Here is a 27895-nt window from a genome sequence, read left to right on the forward strand (position 1 = left end):
TCACAACACGAGTGGGGCACGTGTAAGTTGGTGGCTATAATTAATAAACAAATCAGGTGGACTTACTTCAATTAAACTCTTATATATTCATACTAAATAAATTTAATTTAAATTTTTATATTTTTATTATTAAATAAGTCTTAATTTAATATAATATTATTTTTTAATAATAAAATATTATTTTTATAATTTAAAATATTAAAAATTTAATATTTTAATTATCATAAAAATTGTAAAAAATATATAAATATAATAAATAATTTCTAAAATTATAAAAATAAATTTTATCATATAAAAAATATTTTTATTATTAAAAATAATATTATATTAAATAAGAATTTATTTATCTCTTGAAGATTTAATGAGTAAAAATACAGGGACTTAGTTGAATTTATATCTATTTTTATACAGCTGTCGCGTAAAGAGCACCCAAGCAGAAAGCGCGTACGCTTTCGCTTTTCCATCTTCGCGGTAAAATCACCTAAACGCCCAAAACTCAAAACTGAAAGCTTACACAGATCTTAGGCCGCCTCCTCCATTTCCGTTTCTCTTCCTTTTCCAGATTCAACAAAAAATTAAAATAAAAATAAAATAAAATAATCTAACCTCTCTTTTACACGAAGAACCTAAATTACCAAAACGTTATCATCCAATATTTGCCAGAAAAGCCATTTTGGAAATCATTTTCTCGCTGTTATTGGTATCAATCCATTTTTGCTTTACTGGATTTGCTGCTGAAGCTAATCTCTCTTCACAGATTCTTTCCTATTTTAGGGTTTCCTGAATCCGATGAACCTTTTTCCGTCTGCCAATTCCATCATGTATATTAGTTAATCCATCAAATGGCATCTATTCGTCGAACGCTACCACCGGCGGCATATCACGACCAGACTTATCAAAACGGCATTGCTTCCACCAACTCTCCACTGTCAGTCGCTGCCCCATCTCACAAGTTTGTTACCAGCAACGCCACTAAGTCCTCTCCATTTACCTCCACTGCCGCTCCGTTCTTCAGTTTCAACGCCGTTCCTTTTTGCCGGTTCCTCTCCGCCGTTTTTCTTCAGAAACGGAAAGGATTTCGCAGATCTTTTTACAGATGCTTGATATTCTTTATTGTAGGCTGCTTGTTAGGTATTTTTCTGTTTGGTCATGTGGAAAATGATGTCCGGAATCATGATTTCTCCTTTGAGATCAAGTCGCCGCATGTCAATGTTCAATTAGATGACGGCGATAATCGCAGTATTGAACAGGATGTTTTTGCTCTAAATACTGTGAGTTTGGGGGTTGATACGCAACTGAACTACGTTTCCAGATTTGATTTTGTCCCGAGGAAGCAGTTAATCGTGATTACACCGACGTATAATCGTGCTCTACAGGCCTATTTTTTGAATAGATTAGGGCAGGTGCTCAGGCTAGTACAGCCTCCGGTTTTGTGGATTGTGGTGGAAATGAAGGCGGCGTCGATGGAGACAGCAGACATTCTGAGGAAAACAGGAGTAATATATAGGCATGTGGTGTGCGAGAGGAATTCGACCACTGAGAAAGACAGAGGTGTACACCAGAGGAATGCAGCGTTGGAGCACATAGAGAAGCATAGGCTCGATGGGATTGTTTACTTCGCTGATGATGATAATGTTTATTCGCTTGAATTGTTTGAAAGCCTGAGAGAAATCAGGTAATTTTCAGCTTTCGTGTTGGTTAGCTTGTTTTTTTTGTCCATGGAAAGATGCTAAACAAGATTCTTGTTCTCGAAGAATTGGATTTACTGTCGTTACATGAATAAATTTGCTTGTTTCGGTTACTTCTGGATACAGGGAAAGTGACAGTGATGGTTTAAATTCTAGTCTATAGGTAACATCATTTGCTTGGTTGGCACGGTTATGAAATCAGTGTTTATGGAATTGGATTGTATTTGTGCTTCCAATTAGCTTTCTTTCTTTCTTTCTTTTTTTTCTTTTTCCTTCATATGCTTGTTGCTTGTGGATAAAATTTGCTTGTCAGCTTTGTTTCCGTGTGGTTCTGATGGGTTACTTTGTTTCTAGTAGATTGCATATTGCTTCATTATTTTAGCGCAAAACATCAGTGCAATGTAAGCCTGATATTTCTGCTTATCTCAAGACTGATATTTCGGTTTGATTTTTCAATACAAGACATCAATGTAATTTAGGCCTGATATTGCCTGGTTATTTCAGTACAAGACATTAGCTTATCTCAAACATGAGAGTATGACTAATAGTCTCATGTTCGATACTTGGCATTGATGAAATATAGGCCTGATATTTCAGGACAAGTGTTTCTTGATTTGCTGTCAGTAATTTTATTTTGGTGTGCTATGCATACTTCATCACTTATTTTTTTTCCTCTTTTTTACTGTATAAGAAATGCCTCGAAAACTTATTGATTTCCCGTAGGACTCTTGAAATAGTCATCGGCATATTGGTTGACCTTTATTTTTCCTCCCTTTGAGGGGGAAAAAGAGAAAAAGCTCACAGGTATTTCCCAATTGGGCTCTTATTTTTTGAAACAATTTCTATAGGGGGAAAAGTGAGCATGACCCTTATTCTCCTTAACAACAATGGGAAATATGTATATTTTTGGATTAGTAACGTTGCTTAAATCGAATTATAGATTTTAGATCTCTCGTTACTGTTATGAAGTGGATTTTGTATATTTAGGCATGTACCATGTGCTTTGATTTCTTAAACATTAGAGCTCAAATATTATATATTTTGTTGTCTTCCACCCCCCTCCCCCCCTCCAAAAAAAAACAAAAAAACAAAAAAATACAAAACAAAAACAAAAATGCTTTGCTTGGAAAATTCCTGATATTACTTTACTTGCTTTATAGCCGCTTTGGCACTTGGCCTGTTGCAATGCTAGCACAAAGTAAAAACAAAGCAATTTTAGAAGGCCCAGTATGCAACCAAAGTCGGGTAGTTGGATGGCATACCAATGAAAAAAGTAAAAGACTCCGAAGGTTTCATGTTGATATGTCAGGGTTTGCCTTCAACAGCACTATCTTGTGGGACCCAAAGAGATGGCAGCGTCACTCTTCAAGTCCAATTCGGCAGCTAGACACAGTGAAGGAGGGTTTCCAAGTATACATCATACAATTGGATTTTCTTGATGTTCTTACCCTAGAACTTAACATTTATAATCGTCTGTCATGTATGCTGACCTTGTGCTTTCTCATAGGAGACCACATTTATAGAGCAAGTGGTAGAAGATGAAAGTCAAATGGAAGGTGCTCCTGCTGGCTGTTCGAGGATACTGAATTGGCATCTTCATTTGGATGCTCAAGGTCTTCTCTATCCCAGAGGTTGGCTGTTTCAGAAGAACCTTGATGTCGTTCTCCCTGTCAAATGATAGAAGCGTGACATTGCAATTGGATGCTAAGAGCTCAAGACAGGTTTGTGTTTCATGTATAATGAATTTTTTGTCTAAAATTTTGACGATCAGAGTTTAACCTTATACAAAGGGAAGGTTAGTCTTAATGGTGAAGATCAATTTTATGGATAAATAAGTGTTGAACTTTTGAAGGAACAAGTTGAAAAGAATAGATATGCACGAATCCTACGAAGGCACTCTGAATTTCTTTTCTGCTGATTGTATTCTGGTGATAGATAAAATTCCATCTATCATTCAATAGATGTACTCACTCGTTTTTTTTTCCCACTTAACAGTTGTGCCCTTGTTTTATGTGGGTAGCTAGCTGTGTACTATCTAAGGGGACGCTTCTTCTCAACCTATTCTTTGTATGTGATTGTATTTTTTTCATCAGAATTAAGGCAACTTGTCCAAAATCTCCACCAAAGGTTATTTATTTCTGCTTTTTCCTACTAGTATTGTCCTGGCATTTTGGTGGTTTTAGTTGAGCGATTCATACCATTTGGTGATTATACCGGGTCCGAGTACGCCTTTGATCGTGAAAGGCTTTAGTCGATAGACGCGGTATTATGCTGCTGGCGTAAGTGATAATTAACTGAGGTGATACAATTTGACCCAGTAAGAGAAAGCTGAATCACCATTGTTGCACTTTCTTGTTTAGAGTGTAGGCAGCACTACATATATCACTACCAGTGTTGTGCTGTATGCAATTTTCAATTTAACTGTTTTGTTCTTCAAAAGAACTCTAGTGTGGCAGAATTCTTTGTACCATTTTTGGTTCTAAAGATATAAATAAAGTTACAATTTGATTAATTCTTGATCTGAAATGGGTTTCTGGACATTCAGTTGGCCAGGTTCAATTCTTTTCTTTTGGAAATAATATAAGTAATTATGAAGACCTATTAATATTTTCAAATCATTTGACCTCATCCTCAATTACTTAAAAGATTAATTCGAAGCTTGAATGCATTTTAAATGAAAGCTTCTAGCGATGGAAATTATCATGTTTAGCTACGATAGTCGACATCCCGGAAGAGTCGTTACACGAAGTCCTTTCGACGATATGAGACAAACAGCAGCTACACCTTCCCTTTTCCTTCAAATTACATGGTTTCCTCGCCTACGCAGGGAACCGCACTTTTTAATCCCCTATACCTGAGCGAAATAAGACTTGTTGGCTTTAACTTATGTGGTTCCCGACATGCCAACCAGCCAAAGTTTCACCCTTCACAAAACATGATCATATTAGGGTGGATTTGAATATCAAAATTTCAAAGAATGAAATACAATAAGATACTGGGATAAAATGGGAAAAAAATTACAATTATGGTACATTTGTAGAGCATCCAGGGAAGGGGGAGTGTTGGGATCTTCTGATGTTGGGATTCTCCGTAGGCAGTTTCTTTCCAAAAATGCAGCTTCACCTGCTGAGGCGACTTGAACTCATTGCATATCAGATATCAGTTAGCCGCTTCATCGGAAGTCAAATTCCAATTACACCACCAGTGTAGTCAGCTTGTATACCCCCTTCTGGCAACTGAACCACTGGATAAGAAACCATCATCTGGAATGGTCTTCAAAGTGCCTTGCTATACAAATGGTCAATTCCTGTTTGTCAGTAGTTTATCATGTAAGATTGGCTCCCTGAACAGAGGAACTTGTGTCTGATGAGCGTAAAGAGGTAATATGTGGTTGCTGTGATTGTGAATCGTTGAGAAGACCAAGAACTGCTTGCGTAGATCTGCAAAATGCAGTGGAATAAATTAACCTCAGAAATGCCTCATCATACATATCAGCGAACAAAAAAAATGGGCAGAGAGAAGGAAATCATCAATCAATGATCTAGAGACTAGTAATCTGGCTCTCTATGAAGACAGGTCATATCCCTCAATCTGTCAATTGTAAAATCCTCTCCCATGCTCAAAAAATCACAAACAATTGCCGTAGGTAGCTCCTAACTATAAGAAGTCTGAGGTCGTCCAGCATGCTTAACTCGAGTAGTGGACCTCGTTTCATCAAATGACCTTTTGATGTTTTGTTGAACCAGTGAACTAGCTACAATTCATTTTGGCAAAGGTAATTTGAACACTTGATTATTGGTTCAATCAATTTATGGTGCATATATTAGGAAATGAAGGATCATAATTCCCAAACTCATGCACAACAGAGAACATTATAACACTCCACAATTAACAATTGAATTGGTCATGCCAAGTGCCAACTCCGGATAGATGCTCTAATGTGTGGAAACATTGATTACAAAATTCACACAATATGCTAATAATTGCACAGGTCACAGAAACTGCATTATCACACAGGAAACAAGACAAATGAATAGATAAAAATAATATTGCTCCACAAATAAATAAATTTCCCAGCATATCTCTCGGGAGCAAAAGCACTGGTAAATCAGCTCCATTAGAACTGTACCTAGGTAGTGAAGTTTTGATACTTGGTTGACTTGCGTAAGTAGCCAAGGGGCTTCTGAGATTAGCATGTTTGTTCAGAGCACTTTCAAGTAATGGAGGTGGTAACTGCAAACAACGAATGCATAAATAAAGATGCAAGTTGAAAATACCTAGGCCACCGGATAAGTTTTTGAAGGAATGAAAACCATATAATACCTGTAACAACACATTGAAAGAATGCGGCCTTGTTTGAGACACACATTTCAAGAACCCAACCCACAATTTTGGCATTTTCCATACCTGTATACCAAGTATGCACAAAAGATAAATCATATCAAACAATAGATCAAGCATGATAGTCAAATTTCTTCTAAATCGAAGAGTAGAGTTTTAACTGGGCCAGCTTACCTGTCTACTTACAAGTTTGGACAGTAACTCCATAACAAAATCAACCTGCAGATCAAACGTGAGACGGCATGATTATCATGATTATATTTTGATCTTCCACATTTCACTCTTCAAACATAGAATCACTTGAATTGTAAACATTTTAATGGTCAATGCAGAAAACTATAAACTATACCTGAGATGAAAATCACATCCATAAATAACAGAATATGTATGGTTGCATTAATAGGTAAAAATGTTCTCAAAATACCGCATTATTTACCATGGTGCATCAAAAGTTAGGGCTCAAAGGATCTTTATTACCATTGAATGGCGATGAACTTTTTTTTTCAATGGAGAAAACTGAGAGAAGTTATTAAAAAGCACCAAGGTGGTTCAAGAGCATATGTAAATCCTCCACCAAGAATCTTCCCATCCAAAAAAAGTATACCTTATAGAAAAAAGAGCTAGGGAATGGCCTTCCAAGAAATTGAACCTTCATTAATGATGTCTTACAAGATGGATCAATAAAAAAAAGATTTGACATCAAAACACCATCTATTACCTGAACCTAGACTCTGAAATGATTGCATAAATTAAATTGTGAAACTAATAAATAAAGCATCTAAAACATGCAAAAATTAGATTGTGAATGTAACATTAAAGCATCTTAAACATGAATTAGAAATTGAAATATTGGAGTTACCAGGGAAGGAAATGCATCAATTGCCTGAATTACTGTTCTCATGAAAAGTAGAGGCAATGGGGTTTGATCAACCTAACAATATAAAACAGTTACTTTAAAATTCTGACTAAGTGTACATTATGCCAGAAATAATCATCATTCACATACCATCTGATTCAGGGCCTTAGCCAAAACTTGCTGTGTAAATACTGTGCGCTGCTCAAAACAAGCTGAGCATGCATCTGTTATCTGAATATGTGAAACAGAAAGATACTAACGTTAACATGGCCATAAAGACCATAAAGTTAAAGAAGAAATTAACAAAAGCCCAAGAAACTTCTAAGCACTCATCAGTGAAATATGAAGGAAGCCAAGGCCGAGGAGCTAGAATATTCTTTACTCTGTTAAGTTGTAAATCCAAGAATGAAGAATCTATATCAGAGTATTTTAGATTTATAAACCCTAAAAGGAACTCTCCAGCATGTTATAGAAGTCAGCGAAGTAGTTCAGCAGATAAAAGATGCAAAAGCAGAACAATATAAGTTTAGAGGAAAGGCACGATGTAACAAAAAGAAAAAAGATCATCAACCATGGTTCAGCAACCCAAAGTCCCAGATCAAGTTCAGCATGTATTGATGATTGAATAATTTGACTAAGGTGCTACTCAAAATCAAAAGTGGACACAGTGATCCTCATAGCAAAAGATAAGCAAATATAAAATTATAAATAGAAAATTACTAATGAATTTTTAACTAGAAGATTGTGAGTCATGTGAAGCACACCATACGATACATCTGATGCCATCAAATTCCCTAAAAATCATTTGACCTTTGCAAATTGAAAGGTGAGCGATGCTCATCTCCAGTTGGAAAATCAACCCAGGTATGACTTGGTATAACATTAAGCAAAATGACTCCAGCAATGCTCAAGAACTGCACTCAATGGTGCAAGCATAACTGGGGTAGTCTACTTTTTACTGCAAAATCAGCTGATGACCTAGGAAATGCACAAAGCAACTAAACTGTTCTAAGCAGCCCAATCTGATAGTTTTACATCAAATACTTTATTTCTTGCAATTTAGTAACAATCAATTCTTGCCTCAAAAGGTAGGCCTTTAATGATGAAAAAAATGGAATATTAGCTAGTCAACTTATATCAATGTTCTTTTATGTCTGTTTTCAACCAAAAAGATCTATATAAATTCATTATCCCAGCAGCCAGCACTCCCTCTAACTTTCTGGGAAATACCACCATCCATTTAACACCAGATCCAGATGACAACACTAGGATACATTAGGCAGAGAACTATCAATTAAATGATGGGGTTGAAAAAAGCAACAAAGAATAGTTCAAATATTATTAATTTATATGAAGTAGAAAAACAAGGCTTCCTTTATAAACAAAACTATAACCAGTCAGGAAAAGAAAAGAAAAGGGCAAAAGAATGCCTTTTTGAGGGCTAGGCCATCTTTCTCAGGACTGATATCATGGATGGCAACCAACACTTCTGCGGGTGTTAAAGCTGGACCTGTATGAGCTGAACCCTGCCATGGCAATCCTTGAAGTCTTAGCAAATTCCGTTACAAGGAAAAGGACAAAAGAGATGGAAGGAGGAGAGGATAGAAACTTAATCAAATTATTGAAATACATATTAGAAAGCAGCGCAAAGAACTTCAGCTTTAGTTTCCTTTAGTGTATTGATTAAACAATCAAGCACATTGTTTAAATTTATCTTTGCATGTTGTAGGCAGTCAGGTAGATAAACCAAAGGCACAGGCAGCTATGCATCCTTCAAACTGGTTACGTTCAAATTTTTATGTAATTTTACAGCTGTATGAATTGATGATTTGGTCTCTTAACAGAAAAGCCAAAAGTGTACAGTAATCCTAGTAAGTTTAGCAATGAAATAAGGACCTCTGTGTCCTCTAGCTTAAGCTTAAAAAGCAAATGTTCTGTTTATTCAACTGGATTATCAATTTTCATCATCTCAGTAACACAATAAAATGAGTAGATACACTAATAAAACTGAAATGTCCCAAGTGACTAACAACTCAAAAGGGATTAAGCAGACAAAGCCAGTAAATACACACAACAATTAGAAAGAAGAGACAAAACAAAGAATAATTGCAAATAAAATCACATAAAGCATTCTAAACTACCTGTAAAATATGAGCAAGTGCCATCTGGAACTTCTCTATTGGAAGACCAACTAAACGGGGGAAAATAGGTAAAACCTGAGATCATAAAACGATTAAAATCAAACTATGGGACATAATGTCAAATAGAACAGCACAATATACTTTCAACTTATGCAATACAAGAAAGTAGAAAGCATCAGACTTGGAGATCACTTGATCTGCATGACAATGAACCCCACAACTGACCTAAGGTTTACATACATTTAAATCAACAAGGACTCGAAAGCAATAAACTAGATATACATGAAGTTAAATGCCGGCGAAGGAAGGATACAACATAAAATATCCAATCAAGCTCCCACATTTTCTCCTGCAACACTTATTAAAATAGTTGCATTGAATTATAAAACTCAAAGATAATTTTCCAAATTGAATGTTTACAGCAAATTCTGCTAGGAAGCGTAACGGACCATACATGCAACACCTATTGAAGTAATTGTATTATAAAAATTAAGATAATTTTCCAAATTGGAAAAACTGGCTGCTATTCGCTATTGTTTTGTAAGTGCTTTTTTTTTCTACATTCCTACAGTGATAAAAGAGCCAGAAAAATCCTCTGGTAAAACTCAAGGCAATCATTCTCTTTGGTTTGCACAACCAAAATTATTTGTTGGGTCTAATCACTTCTTACAACTTCCAATTTTTTTCAAATTAGATGAATATACATATGTATGAGAACCAAAAAAAAATTATAGTGAAATAAATAGAGAAACAGACCTCATCCTTAGAGAGTGAAGATAATATTGGAATTAGTATAGTAGCGTCCTGCAAGAGAACATGATGCTACATCACACCAAAATGTCAATTATTTGAAAAAGGAACAGCAAAAGCAAAAATTGTCTACAGAACCTTCAACTTAGTTTCATATAAATGTTTCACAGTGGCAATCAGATCAGCAGAAGGCATCATCTCTTGGGTCAATTTTTGCAGCACCTATCCAGAAAACAAAACCAACTTCAACATCATTCATTAATACAAAATCAGATTCCAATAGCAAGACAATTTCTGCTTGAAACAGAATTTCATATTAATCTGGAAAAAGGAAGCTACCAGCATCAGAAGATTTTCACATCCCTCTGGGGGATCAGATATAATGCGGAGCAGTTCAGAATAAGATGACCCCATGGCCCTTATAAGAATAGGTATATTGCGATGAACAGCCTGGATTCCAATTTCCAAAAGCAAAGTTAGAATTGGAGATTCAAGGAATAACATTAGCAGTTACATTTAGCATCTCAGTACTGGGGAAGATATTTGGGGGAAGAAAGGTCATACAGCAGAACATATCCATTCAACAAAGAAAATACATATTCTGCAGTAAGGCAGGGGCATAACTATGCCAGATTCAGGACACATAAAAGCATAAATCTAACTAAGCAAACATTTCATGATCAAGAATATGAAGATCTTGCATCTGTCTGATCTTTAGCAGAATCATCATATCCAGTTACCCATAGAACCAATTCAGTTCAAGCAAACCTGAATGCAGGATAATCAGTAAATATAAATGATGAGCTCAACCTCACGAATGGCAGACCAAGAATGTGGTGTGTCGTTGTAGTGGTTTGTCTTGGCATATTGTTTGAATAAACTCAAAAAGCAATCTAACTTGATTATCGCATAGCAGAATTTCTTGCAGAAATATAAATGGGATAGCCACTGAGGAGAAATTAGTAAAGCCAAATCTCAGCTTTCATAAGCTGATACAAAAAGACAGCCTATTCAAGTGTACAACAAATCCATCATCAATTGCTATTACTAACAATTGCAAAAGATATTTCCACATATGAATACAAAACCTGCTTCACAGTTTTTGGCGCTCGTCCATAAATGTCAAATACAAGTTGAAGAAGAGCATGTTTCTGGCAGAAGAGAAAGTTTTGTCAGCAACTTTCAGAAACTACAAGCAAAAAATAAATTTCACAATATCTTTCAAAACCTTAAAATCATCTCAAAATTGAACCTGTGTACACAAAGCAAAAAATAAAGAAATTAGCCGTTGAGCTTCAGATAGTGACATGGTTGACACACTCTGGACAACCAATTGTGCACTCTTTGTGGTGTTAGTTTCACCATTTCCGGTATCTGAGACTTGAGAGCCACTGACTGATGTCTCCTGGCTGCCAACCTGAAAGAATCCCCAGAGAAAAAAGGATAGGTGATCAAAATAAACTATTAGATTATGAACTTTCTCCCAAGTTTCTAACCATCCTATAAGGCCTGTGATAATTTAACTTGGCAAGTTGTTTGGAAAAAAAAAAGGATTTTTCTTTCTTTATGTAGACTAATTAATCTAATTATGTGCCATATGTGCACACTACCACACAATAGGATTAAGATTAGATAGGGGGAAAAAGGTATATGGCAGCATGACAAGCACAAATTCACTGCTTGTACCTAAATCGCGCATTTGCACTCATTTAAGTAAAAGGCATATGCCACTCACTTTACATCCCAACTGATGCACAGGAATTTCCATCACCAATTGTCCATTAAGAGATCAAACATTTGGCATAAATGACATGGAATATGAAATTAGAAATAGATGATTCATACCTCTCCTTCTCTTTGGTCACTGGACCCTGACTGTGATACCTCTCCATCTGCAGCATGGTGATCCACAGCTGACATCATCATTTTTGTCGCAAACTGCTCAATACTATCTGCTATGTAGCCTAGTTGATAGAGTTTATTTGCCACCTATCCAGATCATAGAAAAATTAAGGATTATTGGCCATCAAATACCTTTGCCTGGGGTAGCAGAAACTGAATCTGCTTTCGAAAGAAAAACTCAGCCAACAGCTGGTTAAGGCTGTTGACATGACATGACAGTCTTAAATGAATAAAAAGAAACCATACCAGACGAATAGCTTTTGCTCGAATCTCATCTTGTGAATGAACAGCACACTGTAACCAGGAAGAAATGCACAAGTAAACACCCAGTTTGTAACATTTAGACATATTTCACATTTTGCTAGGATGCTTCATCCATGATCTTTCTTCTCTTTCTTCAGAGTTAAAAGTGTAATGCACCATTAGGGTCCCCAACCAGATGTGCTTAATATTAGGTCAAAACCATAATGCATGATAATGATGTTAGTGGAAATATAGTATAAATAGACAGGAATAAGGTAAATAATATCTATATATCAATGCTTTTGAACAGGGGAACCCGTAGTATCCAGCTCACCATGATATTTTTCCCAATTTGGAAATTACGAGGTCAGAAAATGTAATCTTTCCATATGTAGCCAGTGAAGTGCACAATTTTCAATTGTAGCCTAAATGGTACATAATCCATACATAATAGGATTAGTAAATACCATGAATCATAATCATAATATGAAGCATTTTTTTAGAAATTTCTTATTCATGATCTGTATGCACTCTATGCTTTATTTATTAATCTCAAAAGCTAGTCTGAGCTTGTCCACCTCTCTTTTACTGCTGCTTCTTTCTATTTATTTATTTGGGAAGGGAGTGGATATCGCCTTCATAATTGCTGCCATAGCTTTCATTTGCCACTAATTATATGCTTTGCTTAGAAGTATCAGCGTCCATATATGATATATTGCAATATAGCTCAGAAAAGAGCATGATTGGCTTAAAAGTGAATGATCCATATACACATAAATCAACATATACAAACCATAATCAGCCTTGTTTACTTTACATGACCGGGTTACCTTCAAAGCTATATCCAAGCATGCTTGCCGATTATTTGGGCGGCCCAAAATCAAACCCCAAACAGCACCAAGGCCTTGAGTGACACGCTCACCATCACGAACCTCTTTTCCACGGGAATCTAAAACATCGCCATAGCAGAGATCATCTAACAATTTCAAGGCTGACTCTGGCAAAACTGGAACTTCACCAAGAAGCCTGCTAAAGGACTTGTCTGAAGCTGGAAAAGTATCCAGCAGAGATTTGGCCTAAAAAGAAAATGATTATATAAATCCAATTCTCACACAAATGTCATAAAATTGAACCAACTAAAAAATGTGCCTACCACTAGCAAGAGGAATTTCTCATACACAGCAGAAGCATATGAGGAAATTCCTGCTGAATCAAGAACCATGAGAGAATGTAGATGGTATAAGACATACAGCACAAGCTCATGCCCCTGATCCAAAAAGAAGAAGTTAGACCACAAAAGCTTTGACAAAAAAAAGTAACAAAAAAAAAACATAAAGTTTTACTTGTGTTGATGAATCTATAATAACAACAAAAGAGATGGACCCAACACAATGTCCAATGTGTAGTGACAATCCTAGAAAACTAAACAAAGAAGAATTCTTTCTTGAATCTCTACTTTAGGCTTTTAACAAAGGGTTTCACAAGCAGTTATGGGATACTTGGATGTCAGAACAGAAATTGATAATGTGTTTTTCATAGAAAAAATTAGAGTATCATTAGCTTCTTATATGTTTCTAACTTTCTATATAGGTTGGTGCAGAGGTCAACTAACCAATTAAGAGTTAACATTGCAGCATTGGAAGAGGGAGGAGGGGGTGGGGAGAGAGAGAGAATAAGACATGCATATCAACCATAAAAATTTTCAACATCAGCAGAGAAATCTTTTTTCCCATTTCCTAATAGCTATCTTGCTTTAAATAACCCATACATCATCAACCATTTCATCCACATGCAATTTACATGAATATTGTATATGCACGATTTATCATCACAAACATTCCCAGTACATAAAAACAGTAGTTTTTCTAAAGCCCATATACACCCAGGCCTATGGTCAATGATCGCAATATGGCATAGATTTCCAGCACCTACTTCATTAATGATTTAAAAAAACCAACACAGAGAGCACTTAGACAGAAAATGTTACATGTCATGTTCAATATCCTTCTAGTAGATATCATAATTGACAGATTATAACAGATTTTCTATACAAGCATCCAGGCATGGTTAGAAAAAAGGACTGGATGATACAAGTAGTTGACCCATGCAAGGTTCACAAAACAAAATACCTTCTGCAGCTGGTAATCGACAACAATATGGTTTTGTAGCATCACAACAATGTCATCATCTGCATCAATCTGAAAGGAGACAATACCAAATAAATTGCAAATCTAGCTGTTTACAGGTATCCAAAACAACATCCCATCAAATAATAACTAAAATATTTAGCTGCTAATATGTTTATAAAAAAAAAAGAAAAAAAAAACACTATGACAGACATTAAAAGTTCAACGAGGTATTCATGGACCATTTGATTGCAAAATGTCAAACCGAATCATAAAAGGATGCAGAATGGAATTAATTACATAAGTGATGTTCCTATTGAAACCCACTGAAACTAATCTTGAATATTTATTCCCCATGTAAATGGAAGAGCCTATCAGAGTCTGCATTCTACTTAATCTTCTTCCAACTGAAAAGAAAGCATGACTCCCAAATCAATTTCAAAACAAGCTAATTACTTTTTAACAGTAACCAGAGAGGATCCAACGCCAACCAAGACCAAATAGGTGAGCAACACAATCACACAACAGAATCTGCCATGCTTTAGAGTGGCTAGGTGCCACCAGAAGTGGTAAGGAATTGCTCGACTGTTGGGAAGATTTGGCCTGGGAAGAAATTTTCAGAGTACCACATGCCACATGGGCTACAGCACCACATGTTTATTATGGGGTTACTTATGGACTGTCTTGCTGCTTTTGATAATAGGACTTCTGATGGTGTTGAACATCCTACGACCTTCTCATGATGTTGAACTTCCTATGGCTTTCTCATGCTGCATTATTTTTTACTGCTGCTACTCCACTTGGTTCTTAGGTTCATCTAAGTATTTTATTCTTTTTTTTTAATCTTTGTTTAGGTTTTCTTTTGCTTCACTATCTTGTATGCTACCATATCCTATGGCTTTCTCATGGTAGCATCAATCGAGTTTAATTGCAGTGCTGCAACTGCAACTCCACTTGCTTCTTAGGTTCATCTAAGTATTTTACTTTAAATTTTTTGTCTGTTCTTTTTCTTTTGCTTCACTATCTTGTATGCTATACGCACCAAGTGTCCAACAAGAAGTTTATGTTTTTTTATGAGATGATATCATAATAATACGCATGCAGACACAGACAAACAAGTTGTGCCATAATGAACCTTAATTATTGCCATCAATATCAGACACAAATTGAATTATTATCTTAGATCTCATTATAGGGCACAAAACACACTCCTAATTACCAAAATTGCATAAAAATATAAACCAATTTGCATATCACAACATTCAAGAGACTACTTAGAAGTGTTGAACAATCAGAAAGTATGTTAACCCTACCTGAGCAACCAATCGAGCAAGTAATGCCATACGAGTCTGACTGTAATCAGTCCCAGGAAGATGCTTGTAAGATAAAACAATTCTTTCAACCGCCAATTTTCTCACATTTTGCTGCTGCTCTTCAGTTAATTCAATGTATAGTGGAAGCTGAGGTAAATCCTGACAGGTTTCTTCAGGTGTAGATGTGCTGGAAACAGCAGGAGAATGCTGATCAAGTTCCATAAAAGATGATGTATGAGCTCCATATATCACTTCAACATCTGCCAAATTTGGTGCAACAGAGTCCTCATCAACAGTGTGAAGCGGAGGAAGTGCATGATCTGATGAAGTCTTGATTTCAGAAGAGGGAATAACTTCCTCAGCTTTACTGAAAATCTCCTCTTTCAAACTTACTTGATCACTTTCAGGCACCAGTGGATTTTCTAAGGTCTTATCATCAGTTTCACTATTTGGCATAGGAAGTGGAGAAGGACTTTCAACAGATGACACAACTGGAAGTGGAAAAGGCTTACTTAGAGAAATAGAGCCATCAAGTTCGGGTTCCATGGCACCAGCATCATCTGCAACAGGTATGGATGGTACTCCAACAGATGACGCTGTGCGTCGTGGATCCAGGCGACGAGGATCCTGGATAAAATTACCAATTAAGTTATTTAGAAGTATAGATAATTAGATATCACAGACTTCCAACTGGTAGTAATAAACTGAGCTTTAAAAAAAACACAGGAAAATTGTATAACAAATACATGTATTTTACCCTTCTTGGATCACGTTTAGCATCAGCAGGGAAATTATTGACTGTGGATGTATCAGACAATGACAAGCCATTTATTGCAGAAGGAGGTATATGTGCAGTTGGAATTGCAGAAAAAGAATTTGTTGGAGCAGAAGGGGCTACAACTGGTGCTGGACTGCTTATAGAACCAATTTGACGAACTACTGGAAAATTTCCAGGTCTTGACAAAGGTGGGGGGTTCTTAGGCAAATGCTTCATATTAGTGATGACAATATCAGCCAGCAGGTCAGGATGAATATTTGAAATGAGAATTCCAAGTGATTCAGCGCCTCTCTCTCCTTCAGCAAGCAATGCCCCAATCATAGCAATCATTTGTTCTGCAGGAGTCAAATCACTATCTAATAAAGGAGCATTTGAGGATAGTCCATTGGCTGATAAAGCTTCCTCCTCAGAATCATTTATTTGGAGGGGCATGGTTGATGAGATATTAGGACCATAACGAATTCGCTTGGATGATATCTCATGGCCATTTGCCAGCTCTTCAGTATCAAAAGACACAGATCTTTTTCTCAACTGATCCCCTGAAACTGGAAGTTGGTTTGACAGTTGATCATCCTATTAAAAGGAAGTCAAATTCAGAGAACAATTAAAATTCCAATGGAAAGAAGAAAAAGAAGAAGAAGCTAATAGGTTCAAAGCATCAAATGAAATAAGAAATAAATATGATAAGACTTAATTCAAGTAACTCACCCTGCTAAACCTGGATTCACGTGAAGCACGCTCATTATTTTTAATCATTTTGTCAACTTGACGAATAACTTGATCAGCTGCATCTCCAGCATTCATAGCACGTAAAGCCCTAAGCAATTTATCTCTTGACTGAAAAAGAAACAGAAGAAAAATCTCAATTCAGGCATGAGGACAGTAGATAATATCACAAATGGAGACACCAGATATAATTAATAACCCAATGCATCACTTTCTTCTTATGATATAGCAATTTTCATAGAAGAGCTGTAGTCTCATAATTTTGTATTACCTTTGGGCTTTTGAGAACCTCTTCGCTTAGCAGATAAATGCTCATTTACTAAATAAATGAAAAGAAGATTAAACATGTACAAGAACACCAAAAGTTAAGTAGATATCTAAAACAGATTGTTGCAAAGCAGATTGTGGTTCTTCTCATATTATACAGACAGAATACAACTAATAACCTAGAATTTCTAATCTTAAATTTTCACCTTGTTATATATTGTTTCTTTTGGCGCATTCAATGAATAAAAGAGTTCTGGTGGCACAGTATGATTGTGTCAGAAATATTGCATAGAGTCCATTAACGAGCAGATGCCCATTTAAATTATTTATGGAAAATACTACTACTAAGAGCATGCACAACTTACAAAGTTGTTTTCCAACAATATCTGAAATCTCCAGAATCAATACGAAGTGGACAGATAAGTTTTAAGTGTGAAATAATTAGAAGCAGCCTTCAAAGAAAAAATGTAATTAGAGTAACTTCACCTCAAAAATGACTGGATGCGTACAACGCAGGAATCCCAAGAAGGCTGTTCTCAAGGAGTACTGGATGCTGGCAGTATGACATACTTTCAACGCCTCAAAATTTGGACTAAAATCAAGCAATGCAGAAAGAACAGTGCCATAGTGGAGTGTCCTTTTCCTTGCTATAGCTGCAAGACTGTCAAATAAATAAGTACATCATTACACAGAACAAATAGTAATAATACTAGGATGACAATTATGCAAAATCACTCGAGATAGGTGGCAGAGAGAAGAACAATGGACTAGAGAAAATGACAACAAATTATATTTTAAAAAAAGAACTAAATGAAACGTGTATTTCAGCTCATGAATTCCAAGGAAAGCAAACAACATTTGGAGAAATATATCCAGTTAACAGGGAATTTGGCACAACAAATTAAAGAGTACACAGCTCTAAATAAGTGATTAATTTTGCAAATTTGAAGACAAATTCACATGACTTTCAGCAAAACAATTCTTGTACTGTGGAATATGTAGTGCGGTTGAAAGATACGAGATAACAACCATCTGAAAGTCAAATATATGGCTCGCACCATTAAAGTAAAACCTGAACTAAAGCACACTCGTTAATATATACCTATTTTGAGCTAGAGAACACGTAAATTTGACGTAAAAGCTAGAGAACAGAAAAATTGGCATTATTTGCTCTAACATCAATCAAACTCTGAAATTTGTCAACATACTGAGACTGCACCAATGAATAAAAACACTCGATCACACCCACCTAAAGCCTCTGACCTCAAGGTAAGGGCATCCTCTCACTATGTGAGCACGTAACAACTACAGCATATGCAATGTTCTGTCTCTCAAACTCCAAAGAAAATAAACTAAGACATCATCCCAATGCAGTTCCACATATTCACCTAAAGGACCAAGCCTCCAACAAATTTTCTACTGCATGCTGCATTTCGACTTCTTTATAGGACAGGACAATATTAAACTCAATTGAAATCACCCTTTAGCCATTGCATTCTGATCCCACTAAAAATAAGAAACCTTGAAGAAAGAAACAGTATAGGTTTTATAATGATTCATGGAATGCTTTATACCAATCTCTTTTATCTTTTCTGTAGTTATTATCTTCTAGCTTCTATTGAGATATTCTTCTTTTATCTAAATAACTTCAAGAAAGGAAAAAAATGAACATAATTTTTGCTAGTAAAAAGCCTGGTATTCTTATTTCCCAACTTTACTGTAAATGTTCACATTTATAAAGACAAAACCACTGCATAATAATACAAGACATGATCTTCCTGTCAAACAACCCACCTTCTGCAGCCAAAGATCTAAACCAAGAAGCATACTTATGATTGAAAACTGAAAATCAAGCTCCAAAATCCATTTGAATTGACCATAACCAGGCTCCTTACACTGTCTCAAATAAAACCATAATATGTGGACTGTCTTAGCCTATAAAGGAGGGCAGCCTTCTGATACTTCCATACAATAACTAAATATGCTGGACAATAGAATAATAATCTAAAACCGATTGATTTTCAGGTCAGAAACAACGGATTTGTACTCAGGAACTGCTATAGTTCACATAGTCCATCCAAAATGTAGATTTAGAAAGCATAAAAATTTCATGACCACTTGAAATTATGATCAAAATATGGTGTGTCAAAACAAAGAAATGAACAAAAACTCAAAATATAACATGCATGTCAAACAACACAAGAATACGAATATCAATGTTCCATGAAGTCTGAAGTGCCAAACTTTGTATTATCAATTACTACACCAGTACTCATTGTCACCCAGATCTGGCTATAAAGAAATTTTGCTTAAAAAATGAGTGAAGTAAAATAAAGCTTCACCATTGGCCTAGTCACCTTCCTGTGAGTTTAAAAACTAAGGACAAAGAAAATTGATAGAAAAGCATATGCAACACTACTGCTCATGGTAATTGGTAATTGAAGAAAGTTACAGAGGGCTAGCCAACCCAAGAACAGTCAACATGGGAGTAAAGGAGAACTGGCTCCAGCCCTAGCATGATAGTAGCCTAGCAAGCAAACCCATAGGTGAAAGGTGAAAAATAAGCTTCCAAATGTTTCATTTTTAAGTTCTAACTGAATTATTTTTTATAGATACATGAACTAGGCTGCAAGTCCTACAAGCATGTTTTACAGCAACAAGAGTTGCCATTGAGCATCCCAACATCCACTGCAATTGATAACAATACAGCATAAGAATAACACCAACGAATTGAAGTCAAACACACTTGACTTAGCTTTTCCTTCAATTCATCAAAGCAAACAACACAAAAGCTTCATAGACTTCAACAAATTACAAAAAGATCATCTATGACCATGAAAGCAATGACATGACCACAATGGTTTTTCTACTTCATGTGAAACCTATAATTAAAAAGCCTTGCACATTAGCATTATTGTAACTATATATGAAAAACTTAAGAGATAGTCGTTTTTATTTAAAGCTATGAATCATCTTATGTCTAATCCAATATTATGGAAAAATATAAATAGTAATAATAGAACAACAATTTCTATTTGAGTTAATATTATTGGCCTTCAGCAGACAACATTGCCTCCATGCTTGCCCTTATTGCAGCACAATACTACCACAATTGAATAACATTCTCACCGTTATTATGCTGAAAAACAAGTCCATTCAATCAAAAGAAAAGGGCACTATTAGAATAACTTAAATTTGCTCCACATAGTTCAAAACTCCATTACTTTTCAAACATGAGCAAATTTACTCTGCTAATTTATAGAGCTTAAACGCTAAGATATTAGGCATCCTCACTATAAGGAATTCACTTTTCCTGTTACTAATGCAACTCAACCTACATTATTTCTTCGTGCTTGAATCCAGAAACTTGATTTGTATGAAAACAACAAATATGCATGAATTTCCTCCAAATTCATTACCATTATATGGCAAATTGATCACCTTCCACAAAACTGCAATCCAAAACTAACAAGCTAATGAACAAGAGAGAATACATAGCCATCTGAACAATGATATTTGATGCAGAACCCAAAAAATTCTTCAAAGTACAAAACCTTTACACTTAACCTAATATTCCATCTTTCACTTCCACATCTAGTGGTTAAATATGATATGCCATAATATTACTTTTAGTTGCTTCAGCTACATATTTATAAAAAAATAAAAAATAAAAAAACAAGTGGTTATGGGAATTGACAATACAGCAAAGAAAAATATTCATTAAATGAAAAAATTCAAAAAAAAAAAACACTTCAGGCAATATGATATGAATGGAAGATCAAAGAATTAATACCAGGTTGAAGAAATTAAATCTCGCATGATGACATGATTTAGAATGCACCTTAAAGAATGTAATAACAAAATTTTAAAAATGTGGGGAAAAAAAGAATTGATGTATTCTAGAAATATAACAATTTGAAAGATTCTAGTTCCTGTAATCTAAAAAGAAGTTTTGCCCAAAATGCCCTCCATTTGATTTGTAACAACATCAACAAACAGTACAACAGGGATTGGTGAATGTGCTCAAGAACTTCCACAATTACTATTTAGGCCAATCTTTCCAGAAGCATTCAGATTCAACACCATCATTGTAATGAATTTTGAAAGAAAACAGCCTTTCTTAATGCCTATATTTCTCCACACATCACTGCTTGATGTGTAGCTAAAATTCAAGTATCCTGAAGAAATAACTTATGAGTCAACGCATTGTTAATACAAGCATGATTCAGTAAAATTTCAAAAAACCAGGTCTATAAAAAGCCAAACACTAATCAAAAGTAATGAAGCACAAAGAATTTCATATTTGTAACTCACAAACTAACTTTATAGAACCAACAAGTATATGGGCTGAGATATTGCTCAGAGTAAACATCAAATATAAATAGTTGAACTTGAAAACAGAACGAAGAGCTATCAAAACAAGTGAGATAAATATTTGGAACCATAACAAAATGAAAAAGAAAAAGTATTGCAGGGTAATCCCCAGTTAAAAAGAACTTCTGATTATTTAAGGTATTAAATGTGTATCAACTGTAACAGAACATTAATACAATTTCAATTCGGATATCATCAGCTGTATGCACATACAGCACAACAACTCAAACAACAACCTTAACAGTTTACAAAATATAAACTGCGCTGCTGACAATCCAGTCTCTCTCCAGCACCTGAGATGACTATTTTGCCATCAGTTGACCATTCTTATCACTGGCCAATTTTGCTGCAAAGTATCCAAACAATGTGACAATTGTCTATTCCTGTAACTCCCATTATCTGTACCACCAATGCCACAGTATCCAAGCCCAATAATTCCTCATAAGAGAGCTGGTCAGCATGCTGAAATCATACCACAAACAGGCAGTTGAACTTGTACTAAAACCTGTTTCCAAGCTTCAGTTATCCCTCCAAAATTTTCAAAATAATATAACTGAAGGCAACTTGCAGTTCTCTCCATATATGAATACATAGAAAATCTTAAAGCCTTCATTATTTGGAAGATGGTTAACAAATCAGTAACAGCAATATACATAGCACACTTGCAATAACTGTAACTGAATTTCATGTTGGCAAAATAAATACGAGAATTTTTAAGTAACCTCCCAGGAAGTAAGAGAACAACTAAAACACATTTTGTCTCAAATTTCTGAGCAACACAAAAAGGACAATGTCAACTCTCTATCTCTCTCTCTGTGTCCCTCTAATTTATTGCATAGGAGGAAGAAAGGGAAAATGGGTGAATAAAATGGCATTTAGGCAAATAACTATTCCACAAGTATCAAACTCTTACTGACATTGCATAAGCAGACCAAAAGCAAGTCCAGAAATTATTGCTTATACCAAAATTATAGGTAAGTATATAATCCGATGCACTTCCAAATCTGTTATAGAAGATGGCATTAAACAAATATTTTAAATATTCTCAAAAAAAGCATGGTATATGATCTTTGCAAGATGATATGAGAAGGGACAAAGAGTAGGTGGATAAATAGCCAGGCGCCATTTCTTAGTATCATTTATATGCTTTCCAATTTTTCCATTCCTCTTTTTCAGTTAGTAATTCGCTATTCATAATCGGAGTAAACAGTGATAATTGTTCAAAGTAATAGCCTTTAGCAGTTATGATAGACAATGTAGAAGTCCATTTTGTTTTTAACCAGATAGCATAGCACTCCTCATATTAAAGAACAGATTAAAATATAAGATCAGGCAGAATCCACAGCAATTAACATATCTGATAAGGTTCTTCCATAGGAACACAATCCAATACCTTAACAGAAAATGATACCCTCAAACCATTCAGACCATAGCATCAATTAAATAGAAACCAAACGATAAACCAGTTGATCCAAATGAAAGCAAACAACAAAGACCAAAATATTCATAAAAGCTAGTCACACTGCCACAGAGTGAATATATGACTGTATCTCAGCTGGCTGACTAAAGGGATCCACGGTTATGGCTGTTCAACTCCAAAGAAACTACCAAGGGACAAAAACAAAAATAAAAAAAATGTGTGACCTATGAAGAGAAAAAGAAACATGAAAGCATAGCTTTGAAAATTACCATACAAAAGATAAGTGTCAGGGATATTAGTAAGAAAGGGAGGGTTTAGACCATCTCCAATTTTATTTATCCTTCTCATATACTACTATTTTCAAGGGAATATTTGAACTTGTAATGGATAAGCTAGCTTTAATCATGAAATTGGTGAATGAACACACTGCCGATCCCAAATTTTTTTTAACCTCTCTTCAATATTTTCTTTTTGGGTTTTAGGTATGAATGCATGCTATGGATGTGCTCACATTTATAATCTCCAGAATTTTGCATTCAGGCCCTTGTTCACTGAATTCATTCTAAGTTAATCAAGAACTGAACTTCAGAATTAAGGTGGGCAATCGGACATTACAAAATGGTAAGATTTATAACATCTGAGATGCAAGATAGACTTCAAATGCAAGTTATTTTTGAGGAGAAAAAAATATACTGAATCATAGCAAAATAGGCTTTCAAATTTGCAGCTACAGGTGAAGAAACATGATAGGACAAAAGTTAAGAAGCTCATTGTGTGGTAAAACTCTTCAATAAATGAGTTATAATTCTGCTAAGATCTTAAAAAAACTTCATAAATTCTATTATATAAATGTGGGAAAAATAAATTTGAAGCTTCATAGGTCGACTATGACATTTCTGAGTTTGCTAACAACTAGAGACCCGATAAATATGTCCTGAAAAGAGAAATGAAAGAGTAAATCATTTATGCATTTGACAGAAGAATTCTGCAATTCATGGAGACTTGAATAAGAACTGAGAATTGTCAGAAATGCATTGAAAAGCATTACAAATTAGAGAAACACAAACAAACTAGCACTAAGGAACAAAACTGAACAAAGGAACTAGTTGAACATTGATGGAATTACACTATTTTTTCAGTTTAAAAAAATAATAATTGCTACATTTTTTTACTCCAATCTTCATGATTTAGCAACATAATTTAACAACCAATTTCTCTATCATTCTTATAGATAATACTTCTACAAGATTCAATCCAAATGAAGAAGCATTGAGAAGGGAAAAAGAGAGCATTACATTACTGAGATGGTAAATTATGCACCTAGAGCTAAATCACTCAATTCATATATGCACGAATGAGATATGCACAGAAGAGATAAATTGATTAGGGATGAGTGAAATCTTACCAATTGACTACAGCAATTGTCAGAGAACCAGGAAGATGGCTGGGTGACACCAAAAAATCCAGTAGAATGCCAAGAGTCCTGTCTGCATCTGACATGAGTGCACCTGGATCCAAAACAGGATGGCCACCAACTAGCCAAGAAACATTAAATAACCGTCTATTTCCTGTGACAAGTGGAGATCATCAGCAAGGCACAAAAAGTAATATGTTAAAAGAAAAATATATATCAAAGTCCTGCAAAAACTTGCAGATGATACACAAATGTCAAATCATCTCATAGAAATCTTTTAAACCCTTAGAATGCAGTATCTGTTACCTTCTGCAACAACCTTGTCGGAATCATTGGTGTCATCTGTAAAAAGTAACACACATGTTTCCAAAAATTTCAAGGAAAGCAACCTCGTCCCAACAGAACCAGGCTACAGCAAGGGGGAGAAAAATGGAAAAAAAGGTCAGCAAAACTTTTAAAGTACTAAATGATCAAAGTAACAAAATTTACCCGGATTAAAAATATGAGATATATATTTAATAAAAGTCTAAAAACAGTCAGCAGAAGCAAAGGACTTTAAATGTCAATATGAACCCAAATACATGTCCTTGACTCTGGGATTTAATGTTTTGAGTAAATGTTCTCACCAATCATCCAGTACAAAAAGGAAGGACTTTATACGACACGACCTGTTCATAGTAGAATGATTCATATACATACCATGCTCCTAAAGGCTCTCTGAAGAATTACAGATTAATGAATCAATAACTTGCAATACAAATGTAAATTAATGAAGGATTACTGCCTCTGAAAAGAAAAGAAAGGGGTAGGGGAACATAACTTCTTATCACCAAACATTATTTCAAATGGAGGGAAAAAAGTGCATAAAGCAAGATTCCAAAGAATAAAGCAAATTCAATACAAAGACAAATTTACTATATACCTCCATTGCAATTGCAAATGCTGCATCCTTGAACTTGATCATCCATAGCCATAATTCTTCAAGACATTGCTCCACCTTACCACGCCGGCGAAACTAAAATTTTACAGGATATGTATTACTATAACACACGAAGAAACCAAAACAATTCACATTGTTTACACCGACAAAATGGGGGAATGAGAATAAGGAATTCAATCAAAATGCACAGCAAAGGTTGATAAGAAAGTTATAACAATAAGTAAAAAGAAGTATCATGTTTTTAACATCATATAGCAAAAAAGCAAATTTGAAAATGAAAAAGGCATTTGCACGAGGTTCCAACCACCATTTAATTAAAGCAAGCCCACATGAGAAAGCAGGATATTTAATTATAGGCTAAATTAAAAGTTAGTACCTGAGGTATATCAAAATCTACAGGTTACTCCATGCATTTCTGATGAGAGGAAATTTAACCTCAGGTTTCATTCCATTAACAGAATGGCCTCTCCATCCAACTTACCCTTTATATGAAATTGTTTGAAACATTTATACCAATCTAATTTATTAATGAAAAAATGGTCCCTTGATACAATTTTATTTTAAGTAGTTATTCATTTTTAAATATAAAATTTTAGAAAATGATAATTGTATATAATTAAAGCATTATACAATATGACTAATTATATAATTAAAATATATATATTATTTAATTATTTAAATATAAAACACCGAAAACTAGCTTATTAGAAACTAACATGCTTTTCAAACTTTATAATAATTTTTTCTAAATTTTAGAATAATAATAATTACTTAAACATAAATTTAGATAGATGAACATTTTATCAATAAATCAAAATTTGCAGATGTAATTGTTTCAAATTATTTTATTTCAAATTAACGGTAATTTGGATGGATGGACTATTCTATTAACGGAATAGACTAAATTGTTCTTTATAAGAAATGCAGGAGCTGACATTAAGTTCTTAACATACATCAGGGACTAACTTGTAATTTACCCTTAATTATAAACTAAGACAAAAAATAACAACCAATTTGGATAGAACCTGAACAAAAACAAAAAGAGGTTCTTTTGGTTCAAATGTTTGAATGGTTGGTACCATACAAAGAGAGATAGAGAGAGAAACCTGCAGTGCCATTTCCTCAAGAACACCACAAAAGAAACGCGTTAAACTAACAACAGACTGCCTTGCAATGAGAGGATCGGGGTCTTTCATAAATGCCAATAAGACCGGTATAAGAACAGAACAGTGCTCCATTGCTTTTAAACCAACTTCTTCAATGATCCTGCGAGTCATCCAGAACAGAAATGCAATGAAACTCAACATGCACCATGGACAATGACTAAGCAACCTCAAACGAGTGTAGCTAGATTAATTCATGACAAAGCCCTCGTTCTAATTTTTCAAAAGCTTTTAATAAAAATGCAAACTAGCCAGATAATAACATTTGAAGCAATACTGAGGAAAAACAGATGAAGTTTTCAGTTCAATAAAAATCTGAAACATTTAGCTTATTAACCAGGTATCCAATAACCATGAACTCTAAAAACACACGCACATGCAAATTACTACATTGTTTAATGCTACTCATTTGAAAGGAGCAAACTAAAGCGCCCATTAAAGAAAAAGGCTTGACAATTTGAAAAAGAAAAAGGTAGAACGCACAATGTGCAAGCACAGATACAGCTTAAAAATTGTTCAGAATTATCCCAAAAGAAAAGCCCTCGCTCCAAAACTACCATCTCGTAGTCACACAATAACTAACCAAATACTAAAAGAATAAATAAATGAAAACTAAGTTCCAAAAGAAATAGAGGAAGATTAGGGTTTTGAACTGACTCTACAAGCATTTTTCGAACGAGACTCTCAGGCGAAAATTGAAGTTCAGCCAAGTACGGGAAAAGCTCGGCAGCTGAAGACGGTTCGACAGACAAAAGAATGTCTTTAGCCTGCTTCAAGGAAGAGAGCTTCACCGCCAAATCGCTATGAGTGTTCGCCGCGGCGAGGAGAGAAAGCGCTTGGTCTCTCGAAGCCATGGTGGATAACCTACAGGAGATAAAATAATTTGGAAGAGTCTTGGAGTGTTTTAGGGTTTTGAGGAAGAGGGATGGGGTTTTACCAGAATCAGCATGAGCATGAAATCAGAAATTTGGGAGAAACAGCGGGATTTTTCATGTATTAGTGAATTTTAGAAATGAATTGATTCTTGGATATGGGGGATTCTCACAGTTGATAAAATTGGTCGATGTGAGTTTCCAGCTATGTGGATGAACCGGAGTTACGAACTTTTTTATAAGGGCCGGCGCTAACGTGCGCCTCCTAATTGAATTTATAATTATAATTTAATATTTTTGATAATTATAAAAATAGGTTTAAACATGTGTTTTTCTAGTTAGGTTTAAAAATGGTTTTTAAAAAAAATCATATAATAAGTATTTTAAATTTTTTAATAAATATAGGAAAATAGTTTTAAATAACTAATTTGTAATATATAAAACTTGAAAATATTTAAATAAAATTAATATTTAATGAGATCATTCTTTTATATAAAAGGATAAAAATGTTTACTCTTTTAACATGTTTATTGAGTTTGGCATTTTAATAATTGGTACTTGAAAATGTTTAAATAAAACTA

The 27895-nt window shown here is 34.8% G+C and overlaps 2 protein-coding genes across 12 annotated transcripts; one reads left to right on the top strand and one right to left on the bottom strand.

The window, feature by feature from the left end:
- The first annotated feature begins 389 nt into the window (after nt 1-389).
- LOC110606637 (probable beta-1,4-xylosyltransferase IRX9H) lies at nt 390-3803 on the top strand. 3 transcript variants are annotated; one of them, XM_021745538.2, is made up of 4 exons: nt 390-1675; nt 2849-3098; nt 3196-3409; nt 3541-3803. In XM_021745538.2, exons 1-3 carry the CDS (start codon nt 843-845, stop codon nt 3364-3366), a joined length of 1254 nt encoding a protein of 417 aa, XP_021601230.2. In that variant the 5' UTR covers nt 390-842; the 3' UTR covers nt 3367-3409; nt 3541-3803. The 3 variants fall into 3 exon arrangements, with proteins under 3 accessions (XP_021601230.2, XP_021601231.2, XP_021601229.2); XM_021745539.2 differs by having other exon boundaries at nt 3684-3803; XM_021745537.2 differs by having other exon boundaries at nt 3196-3803.
- Nucleotides 3804-4373: 570 nt separating this feature from the next.
- On the bottom strand, nt 4374-27537 carry LOC110606635. Of its 9 annotated transcripts, none has more exons than XR_002486543.2 (29): nt 27100-27537; nt 26386-26545; nt 25262-25354; nt 24646-24748; nt 24331-24493; nt 17618-17792; nt 16847-16975; nt 16118-16711; nt 15361-15987; nt 14051-14119; nt 13075-13188; nt 12752-12997; nt 11925-11972; nt 11622-11765; nt 11029-11193; nt 10865-10927; nt 10587-10724; nt 10116-10226; nt 9915-9998; nt 9783-9830; nt 9027-9101; nt 8316-8411; nt 7036-7116; nt 6889-6960; nt 6204-6248; nt 6012-6095; nt 5818-5921; nt 4710-5128; nt 4374-4612 (listed from the first exon to the last, which is right to left on the bottom strand). XR_002486543.2 is itself a non-coding variant. In XM_021745530.2 (29 exons), the coding sequence occupies exons 2-29, from the start codon at nt 27294-27296 to the stop codon at nt 5014-5016; spliced, it is 4143 nt and encodes a 1380-aa protein (XP_021601222.2). In that variant the 5' UTR covers nt 27297-27306; nt 27380-27533; the 3' UTR covers nt 4614-5013. The 9 variants fall into 9 exon arrangements, 7 of the variants coding, with proteins under 7 accessions (XP_021601222.2, XP_021601221.2, XP_021601223.2 ...); XM_021745530.2 differs by lacking the exon at nt 4374-4612 and having other exon boundaries at nt 4614-5128; nt 27100-27306; nt 27380-27533; XM_021745529.2 differs by lacking the exon at nt 4374-4612 and having other exon boundaries at nt 4614-5128.
- Between the last annotated feature and the right edge of the window lie 358 nt (nt 27538-27895).

This window comes from Manihot esculenta, chromosome 18 (assembly GCF_001659605.2).
Source record: "Manihot esculenta cultivar AM560-2 chromosome 18, M.esculenta_v8, whole genome shotgun sequence".
Lineage (NCBI taxonomy): Eukaryota > Viridiplantae > Streptophyta > Magnoliopsida > Malpighiales > Euphorbiaceae > Manihot > Manihot esculenta.

Bases quoted from the DNA above. Each gene is read 5' to 3' on its own strand.
- LOC110606637 (XM_021745537.2), top strand. From the start codon at position 843: ATGGCATCTATTCGTCGAACGCTACCACCGGCGGCATATCACGACCAG. The intron at 1,676-2,848 runs GTAATTTTCAGC...CTTGCTTTATAG, and splicing joins GAAAGCCTGAGAGAAATCAG to CCGCTTTGGCACTTGGCCTG. The intron at 3,099-3,195 runs GTATACATCATA...GCTTTCTCATAG, and splicing joins CAGTGAAGGAGGGTTTCCAA to GAGACCACATTTATAGAGCA.
- LOC110606635 (XM_021745529.2), bottom strand. From the start codon at position 27,296: ATGGCTTCGAGAGACCAAGCGCTTTCTCTCCTCGCCGCGGCGAACACT. The intron at 25,355-26,385 runs GTTTCTCTCTCT...GTAAAATTTTAG, and splicing joins TTGAGGAAATGGCACTGCAG to TTTCGCCGGCGTGGTAAGGT. The intron at 11,973-12,751 runs GTAACCCGGTCA...TCCTGGTTACAG, and splicing joins GCTTGGATATAGCTTTGAAG to TGTGCTGTTCATTCACAAGA.